This window comes from Streptopelia decaocto (assembly GCF_964273445.1).
Source record: "Streptopelia decaocto genome assembly, chromosome: 4".
In the NCBI taxonomy this organism is placed as follows: domain Eukaryota; kingdom Metazoa; phylum Chordata; class Aves; order Columbiformes; family Columbidae; genus Streptopelia; species Streptopelia decaocto.
Window position 1 is genome coordinate 20,673,835 of NC_138658.1, and position 24,827 is coordinate 20,698,661.

Genomic DNA, 24,827 nt, shown 5'->3' on the forward strand with positions numbered 1-24,827 from the left:
CAACACGGAGGCTTCCAGCCACCCAGCCTGGTTCGAAGCTTGCTCGCAGGAATGGCTATGAGGCAGACAGATACTTCTTGTGTTTGTGTGTGTGTCTATTTAATGCTTTGCGCCTTGGCAAGGACTGCTGAAGAACAGAAGCAGTCCTACCGATTTTTGACAATTCACTGCAAGGTGCTTCCATGGTCTTTTTTGAGATGGCGTGAAATGGCCTGTTGGTGATCACATCTATTGTCTGCCTAAAGACAGGCACACAAATTGCTAATAATACCCTGGGCCCTGCAGTCCCTTCTCACCTTGTCTCACATTTACCATCTACAATATTCTGCCTGGTTTCATTTATAGATTAGACCTCTTTAGACAGGGAAACAGTCTGGCTGCTGCTGGGTCTGCTTCTAGCAGGGAAAGGGGAATAGAAAACACTAGTAGACACAAATAAAATGTTAAAGGCCTAAAGGATGACTTTGCATAAGAAAGGGTTTAAGGGTTACAAATGTCTAAGTTTTCACTGCCAGGCTTTCGATTTTAATGATATTGTAAATGTTTTCCTCTGTTTATGAGATACAGGGTAATGCAAACTATGGGAGAATCCTTCAATTTGTCTTCATTGTTATGTGATGCAAAAGTAAGTTTTTGGATTGACCAAGATGGCTAATTTGTATAAAAACAGGGATGATACATAACCAATATGAGTTAATATATAAAATACTGTCAATGTTCTTTAGCAAAACGTACTCGAACTGAAGCAGCATACTTTTTTCGCCTCTAACTTGTGTTCTCCACTGTAAGTACAGACACTAACTTTTAAACAATTTGTAGAAACTGTAAAAATTAAAATTGTTACCTCAGAAAGTACAGTAAGCTTGCAATTTTCAGCCTCTAGTTATTAAAAGTAGAAGTGCTCGCACATTTCTAAAGTGCTGAACTTTAAATCAATCCAGTATAAGCAGCACTGTCACTTTCGGGAACAAAGCTGTTATGCTAGAGGGCTGTAATATCATGAATGACATGGAAAAGTGAGAGCGTAACTGTCCACTGGCTTTGTACATAGTAAAAAGACGAAGAGGACAATGAATATGCCTATTAGACAGCAGATTAAAAAAAAAAAAAACCAACAAAACAGAGAGAGAGAGAAAAGAGATCTTGAGTTGTGGAACACATGTCTTCAGCATGTTGTACAGGTCAAGTCTATACTGCTGAAAATGCAGTAAAGTTGGAAGGGTCTGAATGCAAAGGGAGGAAGGTTATTACGCTCACCTGGTTTTAGGCACCTGTTAGTAGTGTTGCTGGCTGCAGGGTACTGGGCTTGGTGGGTTCTCAGCATTTCCACTTTTTGCAAGTTATTCACAAATGGAGCTGGCTATTGCGTAAACACAGCTAGCTAGCTGTGGTATCTGTTAGAAATCGGAAAGGAGCTTGAAGAGACCTGCAGAGACTGTTTAGTACAACCTTCTTATTGTGCTGGGAACAGGGGTACTTTGTGCAATCTGTTTTTAAAAGGTTCCAACAGCAGTTTGAGTAGTTTGCTTTTTCCTTCTTGTACTCAAAAAGATTTATCTCCCATCTGATCTAAAACCTCCTGCAAACTGAGACAATTCTCATATTTTTTATACTGGGAAAAAAAGTATGAGTAAACTAACTTAAAATAGGCTTACCAATCAAATTAATATAATGGCCATCAAATCATAGGTAGCATGTACTGCTGGTCTGATTTCCATGCCCCCAGCTTCCGCAAATCAGGGCTTTCCTGATTTCCTCCCACTTTTCCCTTTCCCTTTTAATAAACACTTCACCTCCCCCACCTCACGCCAATCCCCTCTAGCTTTCCCATATCATCCATTTCCAAATCAGAGCCACAGAACACTGTTCTTTTCACTTTTCTGCTGCCTTGCTGTCTGAACCTGCTTTTCAACATTATCTCCCCACTGCTTCCCAGCAAGCTGCTGCTGCCACCTACCCCATCAGCCCATAACGCCTGTCAGTCTCTCAGCTGATCAGCACCGCAATGTAACCACAGTGCAGCGAGCCAAACAAACTGCTTGGTGAGCGCATGTGTCAGGCCATATGCTGCACAGACTTCATTTACACAAATAATTCCAACTTCACAGGTAGTTTAACTGCTAAGTAGTCAGCATCCACTCTTGTGGGACCGGTCACCCAAGCCAGAGGAATATTTTTTTGATTACTTCAGCAATCACAAACATTTTGAACAGCGCAATAACAAAATGTGAACACCAAATAGCAAATAGTAAATACTATTTTAGTACAGAAATTCTGTAAAAGTTCAGACAAAACACAACCACTCTGAAAACATTTCCAAAAGCAGAATCATTCACATAGTGGTCTCAGACATCAATTAAAAAGTACTGTAAACATGGTTCATATTCATTATTCCTGGCAAATGTTTGTTTTTCTTACTTCCTCTGCATTCAATTAGTTTGTTTCCAAAGGCACTCTTGATCTAGAATCTAAAAAAGCATTCAAGCTCTTACTGAACGTCTGTTTAATGGAAGGAAAACAAATGTACATTAAAAAAAACACACAAGAAGCAGATATAGCACAATCACCCACCCCTAATAAATATCACTGCAGATATAATTCATATAGTTACCTCATCTTAAACTCAGAATAAGCACATGGAAATGAAGAAGATATCTTTATCTACTGAGCAATGGAAAAAGTGATGAACTTTTAAATATTCTTTTGCATAGATAGTGAATTTCTCTTTCATGGAAGTCAGCTGAAAATACCTCTTTGGTTTTCATGAGGTAAGTGCAGACCCCAGCAAGAAACTGCTTTTATTTGCATAGAATGTCAGTCAGTATCTGAAATTGAAAGCTGACAGCATTCTTCTCTTCTATTACTGAGGAAAATGACTGGCCCGAGAAGCTTGTTCAGGTTGTGGAATTTCTCTAGGTACTAGTGGCAGCCTTCTCGCAACACAGGTTTTCACACAGATTAATTTACACATACTTGCAATGTCATAGGCAAGGATATGAATGTATATTGCACTAGTGATTTCTGAGCTTTGGCTTCAGGTCAGGGTGTGAGACTATTCTGTTACTCCATTCTATGAGAGCATCTACCTAGTGAGAGAGTGCAACACAGTTCAGTCTAAGGTACCATAACAAGCTTTTAGCAATGAGCCTTACATAGCCACTGGCCTTTTATACAGCTACAATACAACAGAAAAAACAGCACAGCAAATAAACGAAATTGTGCAGTGGCCTGCTTTGATTAATGACTGCTAGTAAATGTCAATGAATGAGTATCTAAATCAAAAATGCAGTAGTAGTTTAAAAATAGCCTTAAACAATATCATTGTGTATATAGACCAGTAAATTAAACACAGCCTAGGAAACTCTCAGGCACTGGAATATTACTGTTGATGCTGGTAAATTGGTTTTTGACCCTAGCTAAATTTTGGAAGCTAGAGCCCTCCAGGAACCATTCCCAATAGGCATTTCACACACATGCAAGTATAAACATGGGCTATACCAGCTCATCTCAACAGTAGCAATGTTCCTGTGCAGGTTTGATTTATTGGAACAGACATAGCCTAAGTGTGCCGTTTTCTGTAATTAGGATCTCTTTAATTTCAAGAATTGAACTTTTATGAAGGTAGAGCTCTTCGGGGAGTGCTGTTTAAATAGCTACAACAGAGGATTTTCCTTTCTTCTTTTCTCTCTAAAAATGACATAAGAAAAGAAAAACATAGAAAAATATTACTGGAAGAAGAGTAGGATAGAAATATACCTCATTTCAATATATAACAGATTAAATACACAGCAAAGGCCATAAATACCAATGATTAAGTTTCCCAGAGCCCGTAGTATCACACAGTTCTCAGAATTGGATTTAGTTACGGTATTGGAAAGAGGAAAGAGATTATAAGGCTTGAGGCTTTGCAGCGGTTTGACCTTTCTCTTGTTACGCTACAGGCAATGCATGTCACGTCAGGAGGCATTTCAGAACCTCCCTGGTTTTAATGTTTCCCCCAGTTTTCATGCTTTACTTAATAGCATTGACTGAGACTCTGTTGGTAACAGGATTTTCTTGTTAACTGACATTTGAAATTATTTTGAAGTGATTTGAAAGGCTCACCGAAAAAGGGAAAATTACTTACCCGAAGTCCCATGGTATATGCAGCTTTGCCATACAGGTGCACAGACCAAAGGGTCATGCAACAGCGCTTCCACTGTCAGCGTAATGTGCTTCCAAAAGGCCACTCGTGTTGGTTTTCAAGTGTTGAAAATCTTTTAAGGCCACTCCAGGTTCACCAGAGGGGTCAGAATTGTTTTCAACCAAACTTCCCTGTGCAAGAAATACAAATATGTTATTATCACTGCAGTATGCATGTGAGCTACAGAAAAGAACAAAATCGGTAATGTTAATATAATATTAGTATTTGTTCTGCTGATACTTTTCCTTATATGAATTTGTTTCATTAATACAGTAGGCTATCTTCACATACCTGAACCTATAGTGTTACTGTATTTATTCTAATTATTAGATAAGTAACCTAATATTTTAATTTCTTAACAATATTAACATTTTACAGATAAGACTGCAGTTGCAAAATAATTATAGTATTCAAAGGAACTCAGACAGCAAAAACTCACTTGAACTGTTCAATAGTCATCTCTGATGCAGGATCTTTAATGACAAAAACTGTCGCTAAAGGGAAAATAAAACTGCAAACCAGAAACTATGCCAACTAAAATGTGAGCAGATATGACCCAGGAAGGGAGGCACAGATAAGGTAGATTAAACCTTGATTACAAGATGACTAATTTAAGAATGCCATCCATGGCAAAAAATCCTAGTGGAAAAGCAGCTCCAGTGCAAATGAACACAATAAATCTGAGTGAAGAGTGAAAAAATTGGGAAGCCGACACTATATATTCTATAACATACACAGATAAATATACACACATAAACAAATATCCAAAGGTAAAAACTTGCACTTACTTACCTTTGATTTTTTCCATACATAACAAGCACCAATAATTACAAGAATGAAAAGGAACACAACAGTCATGCTGATTCCTGCCACTAGAAGAGGAAAAAGGAAGGTAATAATTACTCTAAGCCATTGAGAAAATGAAAAAATAATACCTACATTCATGATGGATAATAATGCAGTACAAAATGGTTATATGTGACGTTAAAATCTAGCTATTTATTTTTCCTACAAATAAAAATCTCATTCAAGTCTGGATTTGTACAGAAATGAACCCTGCCTATTACAGCTCATTACAGTCAATTGTTTTTGGCAGTGCAAAGTATGTGCCATACTCATCTCCAATCTTAATATACCAACAGTTATTGCTGCTCACAGTATTATTTGCACTACAGATTTTATTGAAAGAAAAAGCCCCAAATTATGGTAATAAGAAAGTAAATTACTACTATTTAGTCTAGTAGAGTGATATTCTTGTAACTCAAATCACCAAAGAAACACCATGATTTGCAGTTAAGGAGTGTCTTTAATACTTTTCCATAAAAACAGAGGTTTCAGGCTAACGTAAGCAAGTCCATACATAGGTTGTTTTTTTTTAATATAACCAAGTGCAGTAAAAGAAGTAAAAAGCTCAAAACTTAGGTAAAGAAAAGAAATATTTAAGCAGGAGTATACATACCGAAGTTTTCAACCTACCTATCAGAGATGACAGCTGTTCTTCTGTTAGAAGGGAAAGAATGAAAATTAGAAACATGAGAAAACAGTACAACTATGTGTTAGGAAGCTAAAGCTGTTTTCCCTACTTTTTTTTTTTTAGCGATTACAAAACACTGATTTTATAGTCAGGTGTTAGAAGGAAACTAGCTCATTATCTCTTGCCAAAATAACAAGGTGCAGCATTAACTACTCTGTACCTACATTCATCATACTTGTACGCTGATTTCTGTTTACACTCCTTCATACATGCTTGGTCTGTTTGGTGGGTAAGGCTTTGTGTGCTGGAGCGCACTCGTATACTCAGAGAGCTGTGGATTTACGTATATTTATAATTAGTCTAACTAAGCCCAAGTCAGAACAGCAGCTTTCTTCAGAGCCCACCATACTGAATGAGGAAGGATTATATATTTCTGCTAAATCGGTTTGTGTTTGCGATTTTTTTTAATGCTTTTGGATAGAAAGAGTCACTGGATGGAAAACAACAGGAAAAATAGAACAGCGAATTGACAAGACCTGGGTCTGCAAACCGACGGAAGAACTGACTCAGGATTTGGAGGAAGCAATAAATTAAAAAACAGACCTGGAACGGGATTGCTCTCATGTGGTGGTGTTTTCAATCCAGGAGCTTGTTTGGATTTGGGAGCAGGTAAGGAACTATCGCGATTGCTCTTATGTGGTGGTGTTTCCGATTGAGGAGCTTGTGTGGCTTTGGCAGTAGGTAAGGAAGTACCTGGTGGTGGGGTGTCTGCAGCAACATTCATATTGGTATGAAGGCATCCTAAAATAGAAAAAAAACCCCAAAATTGCTGAAGTATGTCATACCATCTATTATTAAGGTTGTTTGATAACTTCTGTTAAAAAATCCTGCTTTCAAATGCTCATAATTTTATAACCTTGCCTGCTATTTTACATGTGTGATGTTTCCCTCCATCTGACTTTTCAGTATGAACATTTCACATTGAAATTTCTAAGACATTTCTCAGAAAAAGTTTTGAAAAAAACAAGACTGTCATTTACTCAGCTTAAAAATCAAAAATTATATATGTATTCTTCTCAGATACTGTTTCATTGCTTTGGAGTAAGAAAATGAAACCCATAAAGGAATATTAGCAGAGCTATAGCCTTTATTAGATGTGGGCACTCTGTGCAAATTAGCAAAACTGTTTTCATTTGCTTTCATGGGGCTTGACAGGATACAGCAGCTAAATTCATCTGGGATGTTGTTTATTGGTATTTACTCTCATTCTCGCTTTTCATCTTGCCTTATATGCTTTTCAGATGAGAAGCAATGACTTTAATACAGATGATGACACTCACTAGCTTGCTTTAGTTAGCAAATGAAAACACTCTTTCTTTCACATTCCTCCTCATCTTCAATTGCAAATTAATGAAAAAAAAAAGGTTTTGGGAGGGTTGAAAAATACTTTTGCTGAACTTTTTCTGAATGACAGGAAGAGAGGAAAGCTATACCTTTTGTTAAGTTATTGGAGCATTAAGCAGATGCTTTCTTAGACAGTCTCAGTTGTGACATGAAAAACAAAATAAGACTTATTCCACAGAGGCAAGTTCAGCCAGTGAAGTTCCAGAAGGTGCCACATGGGAAACAACTGACTCTGAAACAGCACAGGGGGACAACGCTGTGCCACGTGAGTTTCACGGACATACAAGTTTTAAAAAATCGACACCATAAAACATCTTAAATAATTCTGGTGTCGCCTGAGACCTCATTATCTAATAAAGCTCTTCCTAGAATTATGGCATCATGTCCAGGCATAACAGCAACAGGTTCTCTGGAAGGGAGCAAACAGATGCAGCCGTGATGCTGCAACAAAGAACAGTGTTTACAGGCAGATGCTGCCTCTCTCGTTGAGAACAGCAATGGGTTTAAGTTGCTCAGTGGGTAGGAGAAAAACCTGCTTTGTCACTGTGAGGCTTTCATAGGACCCTGCCAAGCAGAGCACAGCTCTACAGAGTGGGCCTGCTGATACACATATCTCCATGAACTCCCTTGAATGGCATAAATTCTCAGCCAGGCTTGTGATCTTGAAAGCATGTGTACATTCACGATAAGAAGGTCCATTAGCCAAACCCCTCCAACTTTTAGCACCTTCTTATTATAAATTCTTCCTCTGTTGCTGCCTTTAGTGGGACAGAGGTGTAAAGAAAAAAGCGCCTTATGTTGTTGCACCAATTTAGACCAATTATTTTTCTTTTTACAGGGAAACAATGTTCTAGTGAAAATGTATGAAAGTGATCCAGCTAGTCAAATATGCTAACTGCTAAATATAAAAATCCTTTCACTTTTGTCTAATATTAGACAAAAATGATGTAAGAGGTCTCTGTTATATCATATCCAGTCACAAATTTTGAGTATTAAACATTTTCTTTAGACAGAAATTATACAAGGCACTGGAGTCCTGTCAGCCCTAATAGTGCAAATGGTGCAGTTGGGAAGGCTGTAGAACTTGCAGAGTGAGATATCACCTCCTTACTACTACTCTGTAAATTTACAAAGTCTTTGTGGGATGATTAGGAAGTCTTGGTTCTTAAGGTTATATGGCCAGAAATCATTCAATTTTTTGCTTTCTTTGCAGCATCACTGAGATCCTGCTGCTTTACCTGTAACTAGCAGTGCTGACAGAAAAAGGGGATGATCTCTATACGCTGCCATTTCTCTAGTTCTACTACTGATTTTCAGAATACTAATCATTATCGATATTAACATTTATTTTTGTCGTTCATTAATGAATATAAGATGACTAATGTTGCAAGAACTCTTGCCTTTCATTGGCACATGTGTCTTTCTGTACCTGCAGAAGATTTCTTTAAAATATAATAACCTGACTTATTCTTGAAGTTTTATTATTAGGGGTGCTACAGATATTAATATGGCAAAATAACTGTATGATTTTTAGTGAGTTATATCTTACTGATAGAGACGTAACTAAAGTAATCATTCATGTGGTACAATATACTAACGAAAAGAGAAAAGTCATTCAATGATTGTACAATGATTTACAGATCAAGTCATGTGAACTAACATTTAGAACAGACTTAGGAATATCTTCAAAAAGTAATTGCAAATATTGAAGAGATAGCAATAGCTGAGAAAAAAAAAAAAGATGTTCACTCACCTGTAAACAACAGAATGAATGTAGGTATTGTCTTATACATTGTCATTTTTCCCCTTTGTATCCAGCACCGCACAAAAATGACAGAAAACAAACCTGAGCTCCTCCTGTCACTGTCCCCACAGTTGTGGTTGTCACCCCCCAAAGCAAGAGCCCTCAAAAGCCCGTCCCTGCTGCATTTATCATTTCCTCAGCTGCTTATTGGCCAAACCAGACCATTTCCTAAAACAGCAGTTACAAGTGCTTAGATGTCACAGAGGTTGTTTAACGCCAGGAGCTTTGGATGTACTGAAAAGTATTTACTTATTACAAAGTGCAGGGAGCACAAAAATTACGAAAGCAACAGCTAAATGACAAGTTCTGTTCATAGGTAAACCAAGTTCTGAACCGCGCATTTACTAAAACTTTCTAGTTATGATGAGGATATTTTCAGATCTCACAACTACACAGAGACTTTGTGCAGATCTCAAAGCTCTCTGTATGCATGGAAAATGTATCCTTTCACAGATGGAAAAGCCTGGGCACAGGGATGTGAAATGCCTGTTAATCACAAAAGACAACCATTTTCTTTTGCACTAGTCACAGGTTATAATATATTCCTAAATATTCAGTGCACCATAAAAATAAGTATTAAAAGAAAAACCATTTCCAGCCTATAAAGTGTCATGATAAGTCACACCCCTAGTTATTGAGGACCCTTTTAGGAAACAGTATTATGCCTTCCATAACTGCTTCCCAAGTGCATCTTGGAATTGTTGGTCAGTATTCCAGGTGGTCTGACACAGGTTTGTGCTTCATCCAAGGGTGTACCACAGATGATGCTGAGTTAACTGTTGATAATTTAGGTAAAAAGGAAATACATTTGTCAAGCAAAGGGACTTTGCTTGGCAATATATCATCCCGCTGTCAAAAATTTCACCCTCTTCCTCTTCTGAAACTATTTCTTTCGAAGTACACAACAGTACAACATGGAATACTTGTGTCTCTATGGACTCTCTGTACTACCACTCATTGTTAGAAGGCTTTTCCTGGATGTTCTGCTGCCATGAACCTCCACACATGGAAAAACATAACAGTTAGACTTTCCCGAGTGACAAGTTGCTGTCTCAGCAAATATTAACCAAAAACCCCACTACTTTTTACAGTCTCTCCATATCAATAAGATCGCCAAATGGTGCTAAAGCCAAACAAACAGGGGTAACAAACATTTGGACAGACACCTCCATTCCACAAGACAGAATAATGCTTGCAAGGGTGTTACATTAACAGCTTTTTTTCTGTGCATGCATCCTTATCTTTTTTTCTGAACATTTCTTTATCAGGTCATAGCAGACCTTTGCAGTAAGAAATGCTGGCACAGAGCTTTCTGCCCTCCAAGTCTGTTGCTAATCAGCACAAGAAACCACTTTCATTATGCATCCTTTTTCTTTGAAAGACTGCTCCCAAATTATAACAGCCGTTTTCTTCTAAGACTTTGTTTGAAGAATATCTCCAGTAACAACGATGTTTTATGTCCTTTCTAATAATATCTTATGAATATTTTTCACGGAGTAAGAAATTAATATCTTTATGCATCTCCTGTGTACATCAGAAAAAGTATTCATGCAAATTTAGTACACAGCTGGAGAACCAGCTCCTTCTACAGCCAATGGAAAGAGGCAATTCAGAGGGAGAGCCCCAAAAGGGAACTGTGAGTTTCTGAAGTGCCAAAGCTTGTCCCTCAGTTCAGATGGATCCTAGACTGGCCTCTTTTGCCTGAAGCCTGACCATCTGTTTAACCTGTCTAAAAGTTGTCCACTCTGCCTACCTTTTCCACCTCCAGACACTCCTCACTTATAAACACTGAGGAGGACAAAGGTGCAAATAATGAATGCAGCTACCCACAGGAGAGGAAGGGGGTATATAAAATGTGTAGGATGCTCATTTGCAACTAAAGGTAACAGAAAGCTTCCCTCGGACCACAGAGGAGCTCCGTAACCCACAACTGTCAGCTCTGTATTGACAGGACTTCTGTTTCCTCTGGCTTCAAAGCATAAACCTCTTAAGTCCACTGTTCTCTGACAAAAATGTCTCACTACTGACAAAATCTCTTTTCAGTGTACACTTTAGAAAGTGGTGACAAAACACCCAGACCTCCTTTTTAGGAGAGACTCCTCATCTAGGCAACCTGACTTAACCAAGAAGTACTGATCCTTATTATTTCCCAACCTTTCCTGAATTACCGCCTGTCATATAAGCACTTTCAGAAGGAAGGACTGGAGGTGTGTGTATGAGACATTTCCATCTCTTTACAGAGATCAAAGGTTTAAAGGAGAAATATATTTAATGCTTTAGGATCACTGTGCATTGTACTGAATTCGTAACCAATAAACATCATGCCTACTAGATCACCTACACTTTGCTGAATGATACAAGATCTACACAGTGTTACAAAAGAGGGGAAAAAAGAGATATATGTATGTCTGAGTCTGTTTTTTCTAACTACTTCCTCTTCCACACTGGCTTTGGAAAGGCCAGTTAGATGGCCAGGTAATTATATAGTTGGTGGATACTGTATCTCCATTTCCCCTCAAGCTTTATAGCAATCAATTAGATATTTTGCCACAGGTACAGGTTCTTTCCCTATTAGCTCCTCTCCTAGCTTTTGAGATGTGCTTTGTTTGCTCCTATTTGAATTGTTTGGAAAAAAAAAAATCCTATTTTTGTTAGAATGTTTTAGAATGTTTTGATTTTGAAATAATTTTGGGGATGGCTCAGTTCCAATGAAACTTTGACAGAAAACCATTACATTTCTCCCTGCCTAGAAAGCTGTGCTCCCAGGGTATGCCACTGCATGGCAGACATACATGGGGATTCTTTGGGACATGGGAATGCACAGAAGACAAGCTCAAAGCAGCCTGATGATAGGTAGCCCCACAGCCAGGATTTTTAGAGTTCCCAGATGTATCATATGCATGAAACAAGGTTAGAAGTTTTAACTGAGAAGGCATCCTTCCCAGGTTTCTAGCCCTTCATCATCTGGAGACTGAAGTGAGCCCTGAAATCCTGGAATCTGTGGGTGAGCAATACTGCAGACCTGCATTTGTAGCACTCCGCATTTAAAAAACAAAGTAAGGTGCTTAAACTAAGTCATGTATCTCTGAAATCAAGCATGATACAAAACCTATGGCAAATCAAACAATCGCTTTGCAGAAATTATTGATATCTGCATTTGGCCATGCATGCCAAATTTTATTTATTCTTAGTAGAAATCATGGGAACAATGGATTATTTTTTAAATTAAAAAAGTGGGCAGTAGTTATTATGTGTTATCTGTCTAAAAAAAATACTTGATGGCCACCACGGAATTCCACATAGTCTCCTAGAATGTGCAGTGCCATGCTGTACAGGTGCTTGACCAGGAAACAATGCTTGCTTAAGAAATGCTTGAGCTTCACATCTCTGACTCTATATACCAGACACACAGTCTACAGACATCTGGATTCAAGTGCAGCTGCCTGAACAAGTGTTTAGGACGACTCTGACCTGATTCCAGGCCAGTGAGTTCAGATTCAGCTGTAATTCTGTTCTCAGGTACAGAGACGAAATACTGAGCAGGCTGTTAATGCATAATACATTCCTTTCTCCCTTGCAGGGATCATGAGTCTCCCCTGAAAGTGGCATCACATACAGATCTTCCGCACAGAAAAGCAACAGCCAAAATGTCAGTGGAATTGTCATTGAGTGGTTATTGACTGCTGAAGAACAAATGAATTTTGCTTCTAGTGTGATTTTATGATCTTGATCCTTATATCAGTTCCTCCATCTCTCTTAGAGCCCATATTCTCTATAGAATGCTCTTAATCTTCACACTTGTCAATCTCTCTGCTTCAGTTGCCTTACATTGCATTTCTGAAATCTGCTGTCACTGTCACTGCTAGCAAGAATGCTAAAGTAAATCCAGCCTTCTAGATCTAAAAAGTGATAGAGCAGCAATAGATGCCCTGCATGACAAACAGTGATTTAAGAAACAAAGCAGAAATTGGAGAGAAAATTCAGAAAGCCACCTGTAAGCAACTCAGATGAAAGTGCATAATTAAGATTTTGTCAGCCCAGTTCTCCCTAATGAGTTGCCTAAATATCTGGAACCCTTCTCCAACTCTTCTCAGCTCCATTTGCAGTCATGTTCTTGTCCTCACACATTCAAATATAGGTACCTCAGAATTCCTGGAGCGACAGCAAATATAGATACAAACAACAGAGAAATAATTAGCCAAGAAAACAGACCCTATTCACGGTGGCAGCAAACTCTCAGCACCCTGAGGTTCAGGTTAAGGCAGCTCACTGGGTCAACGTACAATTGAGCTAAGGTAATGCAAGGAAGAACACAAATCAGTACACTTAACTCTTCACATAAGTACATTATCAGTAACAAAGAGTTATCTCCAGTGACTGACATATTGCCAGCTGGTGCAATCCTGCCCTGGAGGAAATGATGAGCCATTACCATCAGTGGAGTTGCATTAGCTACTGCTCCTGAGGAACAAAATTGTAAAAGGTAAGAGTACCATCATGTATGAAGAACAAAAAGCAACTAAATATAGTATGTTACTACTAGAAAAGTTGCCTTTTCTATTTCTAGAGCCTGTTAGCCTCTAGCAGTAATTCTGTTAAACATGAAATAAAAACTTCTAACACTGTAGGGCAGAAAGCTTGTCTCCAAAGTTGTGCATAAAGAGGCTGGCTTCTATATGCTGTAGAAATCAACTGTCTTTGGTAATAAATGGTCCTGGCAACAAGTACTGGAGAATAGTATGAAATTATGCTTACAGAGTAACTTGTAAAATGTCTGAAAAATTAAATATTTTTCCAATTACTTCAGTGTCATGTGATCATTCAATGGCGTGTTACAGCTTTTAAAAAACATACATCCTGAAGTTCTAAAATTCTGGATTTTTGCAGACTAACACTGCCAACAAGAAAGTCCAAGTTGCAAGCTGAAGAAACCTCTCTCATTTGCCATGTACCTTGTGGTAATGCCATGTTATGTCAAAACAAATCAATGTGTGATTCTTTCTATGTTCTAAACAGACCTCTTAAAGCTTAAAGTTAATTTTTTAAAAAATATGCACTAGGAAGCACTCACATGACTCGGTGTTACCAGTACTGCTTTGCATGCTACGTAGTAGGTTAAGTCCTACTTACGGAATGTGATTGTTACTTTTTTCAATAGTGCAGAACCCTCCAGGTATTTAGAAACATCTCAAGTGTAATATGATTGCAAATAGTAGATTGTGCATCATGGGTCACACACATTGATTTTCATGTCTACACTACTGTATGTGGCTGGGAGCGGTGAATGATGCGAAGTAGAAGATTGGTATGAACAGAAAATTATGATTGGGAAAAATAATAACCATTAAATTAGAAACTATCACATTTAATGATCTACTCACAACACATCTTCTATTTACTTACAAAATAATAAGTGGCATACCTCCTAAACCAATAAACACTTGTAACAAGATATTTCCTATAAGGTGACTCAAAATCATTGTTGCTGCAGATTAAGTCATTATAGTCTACTGATCTCTTTTTCTGGTGCTCATACATATATACATGTACACCCACACTTATGGTTCTTTTTCCAAGTGAGGCTAAGGAGGAGCTCCAGGGAGATCCTTGCTGAGTTTTCCTTAGAATTATTCAATTGAAGAAGCAGAACTTAACCCCCCGAGCAATGAGCTGCCAGATAACTTCATGGAACAGACTTCTTGAAGCTAGGTGGTTAATGAACAACATGGTTGTCACATGTGGAAGAAATTTTGTCTAATCTGATCCACAGCAACTTACTGGTAGGTTCTCTCTTGAAAATTTATGCAGTGCCTAGCGGATATAGAAAATGGAGGTAAATAGTTCATTCCCCTTCCTGCTTACCTTGGCATAACTACTGACAGCACACAAGGAATCCCAGTATTGGGGATAGCAAGAAGAAATGACTGATGTCTTCCACCTCATATTTGGAGAACTTAAAAATTCATCTTATTATCTTTGCTTGGTGAATGGAAAGTAACACATTGGCCTTTTACATTAACTCATTATCCCAGTTGTCTGTACCAGGGCACCAAATGTAGTTTAATTTGAAGAAACTGTCCTCTTCATACTAGATAATGCAGACCCATGAAAAGCAAAATTTCTATCTCAAAGCATTTTTAGTTTCATTTACGTCTGTCCTGTTTCTCCTACCTGCCAAAACTATGGATTCCCCATAACACCTACAGGAATGGAGGAGATTGATCTGTATATTATTAAATTCCCTAGAAGTTATTCCACAAAACGATCCCCTTTATTGAGGAAGGATCTTTCACAGGCCTGGTGAAAAACTGACCCTTAAACCAGACGAAGTTTGCCACCTGTAGCAAATGTCTCATACAGCTCTCATTTTCGTGTTTCCATGTTTGTTTTACAGTGGCATAGTCCTTCATTCACAGACTGCAGGTAGTAGCTTAAATTCAACACCATATACAAGTTGCTGAAGTGAGAGACTGTCGGCTATTTATTTTTTCACATATGAGCATTTCATTCAGGAACTATAAAATGCTTCATCCGCTCTGCATTTTGTAACGGAGAATAACATTGAGCCCCTTGTGTTTTAGTTCCCTTGATCTATTGACCACACATTTTAAGGAGAGGCTGACAGCTAGCATGTGAGTTATTTTCAGATATCTGTCTCTGTCAAATTCAGAAATCCCAAGAAAATAAACCAAGTGCAGGATTATAAATACATATGAAATCAGAGCTGTCATCACTCTCAAGGATTTTCCATTGTGCATGCTGCACTATTTTTAAGCTAAGATTTCCCAGATGTTTAGTAGGAATGTTTAGAGAGTAAAGCATTTCATTTTTTGATGGTTGCAACATTCTTAAATTTAACCTATTTAAAATTGGAGTTTTGCACCTGATTTGTTTTTCTCAATTGTACAAGTAAATAGAATACTAAAAACAAAGTTTAGCAGGCCTACACAGCTCTTGATGGTTTGAAAGCTGTTTCAAAGTTTTAGGCACTTAGTTATTCAGAAGAATAAGATGTGACAGAGACCACCTGAAAGGATGTTCCTCATTTGTGCTCATGCTGGTCTTCCAAGTCCAGCACTGGGTCTGTATTTCTCTCAGCCATAGAGAGGCAGAGCAGGAATTACATTCCACATTGTGTTCCTTCTGCTGACCCGTGGTTTACTGAAGGCAGCTCCGACTAAACTGATTTAAATTACAAATTTGAATTATGATTTAAATTAGGAAGAAGGAAATTTTATCTAAAATGTTTATCTTATTTTACCTTGCAAATTCTTACAACTGAATACCTTCATCTTTCTGGTCAAGCAGGAGGATAGCTATACATTTTAATATAAGTAAATACAGTTTGAACATACTTGGAAACCTCATTTTTATGCTGGTTGAGAATGCTGACTGACTCATTTTCTACATCCCCTAAAATGGTTCACTTTTACTTGGTTTTTTTTTTTGTCAAATTGCACTTGGAAGGAGATTGGATTCCACTTGAAAATATGTAAAACAATTGTTCTAGTGGAACTGTACTGCAGAATTGTACTGTGGGAGTAGTTACATTTATACAGTCCTAAAATTACGTTCGGTCCTTTGAAGGCAACCACGAGGTTGATGTGGCCCCCGGTGAAAATGAGGTTGACACCCCTGAACTAGAACTAGTAGATCCTATTTCCTTATACTCATAATGAGTTCTCTTGTGAATTTTACTCTCATTCAGGCTCAGACTATAGATGATCCAGCCACTAACACAATTTTAAAAGCAGGAAGTATCCCCTCTGAATCTTCAAAAGAGGCTGCCATTGTCAGAATAGGTCTAAGGTATCCACAGCCTGCAGGGCTTGAACAGTGATGCTCCCACCAGAACAGTGCTTTGACTTTCTTTAAAACAACAGCAGTACACATTTACTACCTGCACAGGATTTTTTTAAAAGTTTATAACAGTCACTTAGCTCTCAAACTAAGTTCCCAGGCTTCAGATTCAGCTGTATATGGCTGCTAGGTATGACATGGGACATATGGCAGACAAGTGCCTTCTAGAGTATTAGGGTACTGTAAGATATGGCAAGTCATACTATGCATGGTGGGCAACTGAGTCAAGCCCTTACAGAAGGTTTAGTAATAAACTCCTGTAAGAATAAGCAGGAGAATCTCCTACTCCTATAATAGATCGATAATCCACAGATTTGTTTTTTCACAGACTCTCATGAAGACTGGGGACTGCTACAGGTTTCATCTTCATTGGGTTATGCCAGGCATGACAGGTAAATTGTGTATGACAAGCAGGGATGACAAACAGGCTCTCAGGGGCAAAGGGGCTAACTACAGCAATGCACTCTCATTTCTGTGACACGTGAATCCATATACACTAGTAGTAACTTGTGCCACTGTACTTCTTCCAAATGCGTGCTTCTTGTGCTCCTCAGGTAACATTTGCAGCGCTCTGGATCACTATCACCTTGCAGATCATAGTCAGAGGACCACTGCTAGACAGCCAACATGACAACACAATAAAATTGTTTACCTTAAGAATGTTCTGCTTACATCTGAATCAAGATTCAAGCTGTTGACTATGCCTTTATCATAATAAAGAAGTTTCCCAGTTCCAAAGTTTTGCTGCAATTCGTATGCAGCAAGCAACTGTCCGGTAAGGTATTATGTAAGCTGCAGAAAGCTTAAACGGTTGTAGCTTGGTACCTTGTGTTCACTGCCCACAGTCATGAAATTACATCAGAAATGAAGTCATGTAATTGGCTTTGCCAGCCAACACACAGATTTTAAGATTGCACTTATGTCTCTGTTTGTGTAAGTGGATTTGGCACAGTTTATACTACAGGGAAGACTTAGCTTCTGTACACACCTTCTTTTCTTCTCACACACATACATACATATGCTTTTACTCAAGTGATGTTCAATAACTATAATGCTAAAGTTCTTCGACCCTAGGTCATTAGCCCTCTCATGACAGACCCAATAAACAACTGAATCAGCTAAGGGTTTTAGGAGAAAACACCAGAAACCTGCAGAAGATGTCTGCGAGATGAAGGCAAGTTGGAGTGGCAACCTACAGGGCCTGCATGCTGATCTGTGCGTTACCATCTCATAGGAAATGCTCATTCTGCAACAGCAATGGCTGAGCCTCTCTGTAGCTTAGAGACTCAACACAGTGCTGCAGGAAGAGGCCTTCAGTTCATCCAGGATCTTCAATTAAGAATCCACCTCAGGATCCTTATCTTCTAAAATGTAATCAGAGAAGAGGCCAACTGCCCACCTCTTCTGTAACAGGTTACATTCCAGAGCACTCAGAGATTCAATTCCTTTATCAACACGAGAAGACTCAAGTTCACATTGCTGGTGTTCTTTATCACCAACAAGGAGACTACTGTGAGTCTTTCTTTTAAAATTGGATTACAGTGCAGCAAAGTGCTTAAGAACAGTGGGCAGGATGCAGCAGCAAAACTCTCTTTGCTGCTTGTTAGGGTAGTCCTGGAAGGAGAGATCTGAGATTCTTAGCCCTGCTGTAAGCATCCCTTCTTTTACTTTATCTTGTTTCTATTAAAATATATACCTCAACAGTATCCACATATACATTCAGCTACTAACTCCTTTATGTATAATTTTCTAGTACTGCTTCTCTTAGAGCATAGTTTAATACACTTAAGACTGTTAAACATGAATTATCTGTTATTTGCACGTCACCAAGTTAACATTGGCCAAAGAAAATTTGCCATTACTTAAAGTTTCAGTGAAGTACAGAGATTCACTTCAAGGGAGAGATCTATACATCCTTTAGAAGTTATATCTACCAAGGCACTTTGCCTAAGTGACACAGAGTGCCTGGACCTTTCTAGCTGCCCACTGCTTCCCTAGCTGACCACACAGCTGTGAGGTTCACAATTGCTTTGCATTTTGATTTCCATTCAACAATATTGTTGTGAAGCAAAAACATGAGACAGATTTTCTTATCTTTATGTCTTCCCATGGTGAACAATAGCCTGATCTCACACCACAGCATGCTATAATAAAAAAAGACGTCATAATAAATAAAGTCTCAGGCTCTGAACCATTGTGGTCTTTGACCATTATTTTTACAAGGGGGTACTTAAGTATCCCATTTTCCCAGCTAAATTCCAGCTGGCTAATAACATTACCTACTCAAGCCTCATGCATAGCTTGATGGACATGTTGAGTTTCTGGCTAAAGCAGGACATTTCCAACGTAACTTTCGTTCCCTTTCAGAGAGTGAAGAAGTGACAAATGCCTGAAATAGATGAATGAAATGTGAATATTCTTGCACAAAATCCATTTTTACAAGTATAATTTTCTGCAGTCTTACAATTAGCATAAATCTTTTCACCTCCCCTAATACACTAAGTTGCTATAGTATTACTTTGTATGGGAAGCATTGCAAACTGAAAGCTGATGTCAGAATTTTTAGCACCGAAAAAAAGGACGCGACTGTATTTCATGTTCTTGCAAATGCTTTGCAGAAACTTTGAATACCTGTTCTCTTCCTTGGGCACTAGAGGTCACCAGTGGTACAGAGACGGGGAGAGGGATTGGTTTTATGATCTTCAGCAATACAGACAGAGGCCTCAATCCCTCTCCTGTGACTTTCATTTAAGTTGTTACTGGAAGTCCTTCGGCATTTCGATTTTTGGAAGAGCAAGAAGATTAAACTATTTCTTTCAAGTGCAATACGCCTCAGATGTATAGCTGTGTATCTCCTTGAAAGGGATGGGTGTTTCTTGAAAATATGATTTATTCGTCCCTCTGATACTTGAGAGTTCCTTGGCTGATACCTGCTGTATTTGAGCTCTGAGTAATGTTGTTGAGACAGAACCACAGAACACCCAGCAGAAACACATGTTGTTTCAAACGAAACAGCATGGCCCATTTCATGAAAGAAACAGTACTCCTTTACTGGTTCCATGTGTGGTGTGTGAAGGGTTCACTGAAGCAGAACGTTCAAGAACACCAGTTGCGTTATTTGACTAGGAGACCACACCATCTTTTAATACATTCAGGACTTACTGTTTCTATGAGTGACGCTTATGACAAAATACCCCAAGTCCTTGTGCATGTGAAAAGGCTCAGAAATGCTCAAAAATTTATCCTAGAACACAGCCATTCCTTAGAGAAAATACATCCAACTTTTAACCCCTAAAAGATGGAAATTTGCTTAAAATATTTTTTTATCAGATCGGTAGTTAAATTTAACAACCATAAAGTTTATACACTCTATCAGCTATTTATATTATGCATGATACTAATATAATCCTAAATAAGAAGCAGGTTTTTTAGCAATGATTCATTTCATAAAAGTGTTGAACTGGTACAGTGTAATAAACATACTGTGATTATGGAGACTGACAAAGTCTTTTTGGCATGTTTAAAACTACTCCCATGTTAAATATCAACTCAAAGATTGTTTTGTCAAAAGATTTCATAAGATTTTGGATATTAAGCCTATCACAGATTCAAATTTTGGTGGAAAGTCTATCGGAACTCTATAAACCCTGAAACCTGCATTAAGTAGCAATACCACACTGGGTTTTTTCATGCTTGCTTTCTTCACCGAGGTTTCATCTAACTTTGAACTCTTTTTACTTTGAAGTGCAGTACGTAAAGAATTTTTAATGTTACACAAAATCAAAAATCAGGCAGGCAGAAATCCTGCCCTTCAAAGATGTAAAAACAACTGGACACTATATGCTACATATTTTCACTACTTTGTTTAAAATAGCATAGTGATGTACTTAAAACACTTCAGATCTGTGTGTTGTTTATGATGCTGTAAACTTACAGAAAAGCATGAAAGTCACATTTTCCACCACATCCAAGGAGACAAATTTAAAATTACAGCTATTGGAAATCTGTTTTACGAGCTATGTGAAAGGTGTGGTTAAATGCAGCGCTATAAACTTTGGTCTACAATACCCTACATGTTGCAACTCCTTGACAGTGTTAACGAAAAGAAAAATCAATTTAGATTGAGACTTCTAGCTACATTCTAATTTTTTTACATCCTTTTGAAAGGAATGTGAGGGCATGTGCCAATCTAGCCCACATCTTATACATCCTTGTATTAGCAAGACACAGAAGAAGAATACAGCAATATACAAGTTAATGCACTACTTATGATCAAAGGTAAGCAGGGAAGACAGCTCAGCTCAGCGGGGAAGATTGTCAGGGGGTTGTGTGAAGCTTTGTGAGTCAGGCAGCAGATCTGGGACACAGAACTTGGTGGAGGGTCTTTTCTTGTGAGCTCCTACAGCTTCTGCTCATGGGCTTTTTTCTTTTCTCTGTTCTTCCTCCTTCTCTCACCCACTCACAGCAAACATCAGCTGAGCAGAGCATAATGTCACACACCTAAAATACTGCCATGCCTGTGCCCAACCCAGGGTATCTTTGCCAGACACACATGGGAAGGAGGATGAAGCACCAGCAATAGCTGAGAACTGTGCTTGTATGGGGAATTCACCATGGGGCAAATCTAATTGCTTTCAGCTTCTTTTGGGCAACTCACCTTTGCAATGCAGCATCAACACGTATCAGATATGGTCTTTACTGCCCACAGTATTGATGCAGTAAGTCTGAACTGGACTTATTTAAACAAATGTTGTTTTTTTGCTTAGTGCATTCAGGCTGGTATCTGTGAAGAAAATTAGTTAGGTACTGGATTAAGAGATACAGCTCTACAATCACTCTACAACGAAAACATGTCAGCTTTCACCTGGATCAGTTCCCCATTGCGTGTACCCTGCAGCTGGGGAAGTGTGTGTTATATTGGCACAAATGCTGGTGCTGGCACAAGACAGCAAACACAGGAAGGGATGGATGGGCCAGCCCTTTTGGCAGAAGTCTGAATTAGCTTGACTGAAGAGTCATCACTGAACTGCAGCACGTATTTTACAAATATGCCCATGAAAGACAGAAGTTGGCATCAAGAGACATGAGAGAGGGCCTTAAATTTACCCTTTAATGTAAAACATCAAGGGGTGTTGATATTCAGGATATGCTACTAAGTTCATCACAAAACTTTGTGGATGTGGGTACCAGCAGAGGGTAAGGGTATTAGCATATAAAATGGGGCTATGTAGCTGGGTTTGAAGAACCCAGGCTTTTTTCTTTGCTGATTTCAGAGCAGCTTCTGACATTTTTACTGTAATAATTTACTACAGTTTTCACATTTGGTGAATATATGTAGGTCCTGGAAAAGCTCTTCTGTATTTACATAAATCTACTATAAATAAGGCACATTTGCCTTCATCCACCCATCATACAGCTCTGGAACTAGAGGAAGTAAATATTGGACCTGGCAAATATAATATTTTATGCCTCTAGTCGCTTCCCATTTTCTTAACTTTTATCATCTTCCAAAATTATGTTTCTATTTCAGTTATTCAGTTGTTCATTTTTTTTTTTTCCCCTAAAGATATCTGCTTGATGAGAAAGCTCCATTCAGATGGAAAACATCATTCTGATTAGGAGAATATCTGTTCAGATCAGTGAACCCAACAGATGGGCCAAGTTCATCAGTTTCCAGATTCTTTCCTCTAAGTAGCTGAAACCCTCACTGTTTTCGGCAGGGGATCAATGTATTTCTCAAATCCTTAGCCTTGCTCCACCTGCTTTGCAGACCTTGCAGAGTTAGGTAGTTCAATTGGACATTTGTGGCTGTCTCTAGAGGCTATAAGTAGCTCCCCTCCCTTGGGCCCAGGTCTGTGCTCAAAGAGGCTGCACCCATCAGCGCGTTGGCTCAGAGGAACCTGGCTGCTCCCGTTTCTTAAGAGCTCTGGTTTGCTGAATATGTCAGGGTAACTTTCAGCACATAGAAATTGCTCAGACTTGAGACCGGAGCACATAGCCCTGCAGCATCAGGGAGGTGACAGAGGTGGCTCAGAGCTCCCTGTGTGCTTTGTTCATGGACCTCAGCGTACATCTCCAAAGTTGTTAAGGTTTTCCACCAGACTTGTGCCATACCAGGAGTGAAGTTAACCATCACAGCTACCTTTGCTGTCAGAGACCCTGCAGTCAAGGCAGGAATGCAAGTCCAGGCTGATAGCCAGCTATCCTGAGCCTGTGTAGTTGCTGGACTTCAAAAGAAATGAACTTGTAACACAGAGACTATGTTGGTGGGGGAAGGGACAGCACTCTATCCATGGCCACCCACTGCCTAGAAAAAGTCTGGCAACAGGGGTGTTATTCTTGTTCCATTGGCAATCGTGGGACTTCTGCTAGACTTGATCCTAAATGAATGCATTTTTCTGACCCGGAGTCCTTTTATGTGGTTCGGCATGGAAAAGTGCCATGGTATTTGTCACAAAAAGTCCTTGCTGGCTAATCTGTTTTTAGGATTGTTGATGGTTTATAAATTAGAATTATTAGTCAAACATTGCTCTGTGTGTGCAAACTCTCAGGACAGACTGGGGCTATAGGGACAGCATGGAACCACCTTTCTATGTATGGTAAATTATTCTGATACAAGAAAAAGGTAGTCGGAGCAAAAAGAGAAGAACACATAAGCATTTTACCCCTGACACATACTTTAATATGTACTGGCCACAGAACACTTATGTATCTCCAATAAAAGAGAACTTACATACAAAAGCCCTGGCAGGTCCCATGTAAATATTCCTTATGCTCTGTGGCAATTAACTGCTTTGTTGGTACTTCTTTGCATGTTAAACAGGGACACATTAACAATTTAAAGATTACAGAGGCAAAACTAGATGAATCTATTCATTCTCTTTAATCAAAGGACACCTCCTTCAGTAGAGCACCAGCCTGCCATTCCTAGGCATGGAGGATGCTCATCCTAGAGGTAAGCTGAAAGAAGTATTAGGTGGTGAAGAACCCTTCCCGGGCATGTGACCAAGTGAAGGAGGTTCTGTTACTGACAGCGGACTGAAATAATGACAAAACTAAAGTGGGCAGGCACTTAGGTATGTCCATGTGTTGCCGTGCTAACCCAATTTCAGATGTCACACTGCCAGATTCTCTTACTTCCTTTATATTACAAATGCCTTGTTTATCCAATTAGCATGAGAAAAAATGTATAAAAATACACATATACTGCTAAATTCTATGAAAGATGTAGATCTGAGTCTAGAACTGCAGAACGTTCAAAACAGCAAGGAACTCTCAAATCAGGTAGACCATGTAATATTTTGTCATTCTACACCAGGCTGAGTTTTGAAGGCCCTTTGCCTGTTCTCTGAATGGACCTTATTACATTAAAACGTTCTTGGTGAAATGCAGAGTCGATGATAAACCTAAAACCACTTCCGTTTCATTTTAAAAAATTTGGTATTTTTTCCCTCATGTACCTCCCCGCTCCTAAAATTCAAAGCTTGAAACTCAGAAATGGGGAATGTCATCGAATGTGGAAGAAAAAGACCATGTTAGCTGCTCATGAAGCTCTAAAGGTTGGCCACTTGCAACTGGATAATGTTTCAAATGGAACACGGACCTTTCGTACCAAGTACCGCGTGAAAATCTGTCCTTGCAGCTGTTGGTAACTATTTTTTGCATCAGACTGGTTCTGATAAATTTTATTTTAATTTTTTTTTTCGGTCATCTCCACACAAACAGATATTCGAAACTTTGGGAGAATGACTTCCTTGACCCGTAGTTTTTCGGGTGATGGAATCCAAATTCTGTACATTCCACTCTTTTTCCAGGAACGCTAACTACAAAATTAATACAATGTGCAAAACACAGGACAAATCTAAAGATCAAATGGAGGAGGAAAAACACCAAAAACAAACTCCTGTTTACAATAAGACAGAGTTTAAAACCACAGAGTAACTATGCTTGTCATTCCCCCCACTCAATTTCATTTAATAACCTACTAAATATATTTGCTTTGATTTGCATTTCAACCAAAGGATTTCATTCTCTTTTCTTTTAATAGGCAACCTGAAATACGTTATTTGCTCTGTGTTTAGCAGAAGATTTTAGAAAGATTA

The 24,827-nt window shown here is 38.7% G+C and overlaps 1 protein-coding gene across 1 annotated transcript; it reads right to left on the bottom strand.

The window, feature by feature from the left end:
* Nucleotides 1–2,241: 2,241 nt before the first annotated feature.
* On the bottom strand, nucleotides 2,242–8,974 carry LOC309439445 (uncharacterized protein). The gene is made up of 6 exons (XM_082052042.1): nucleotides 8,815–8,974; nucleotides 6,261–6,458; nucleotides 5,660–5,683; nucleotides 4,976–5,055; nucleotides 4,126–4,314; nucleotides 2,242–3,685 (listed from the first exon to the last, which is right to left on the bottom strand). Exons 1-5 carry the CDS (start codon nucleotides 8,858–8,860, stop codon nucleotides 4,180–4,182), a joined length of 483 nt encoding a protein of 160 aa, XP_081908168.1. The 5' UTR covers nucleotides 8,861–8,974; the 3' UTR covers nucleotides 2,242–3,685; nucleotides 4,126–4,179.
* Between the last annotated feature and the right edge of the window lie 15,853 nt (nucleotides 8,975–24,827).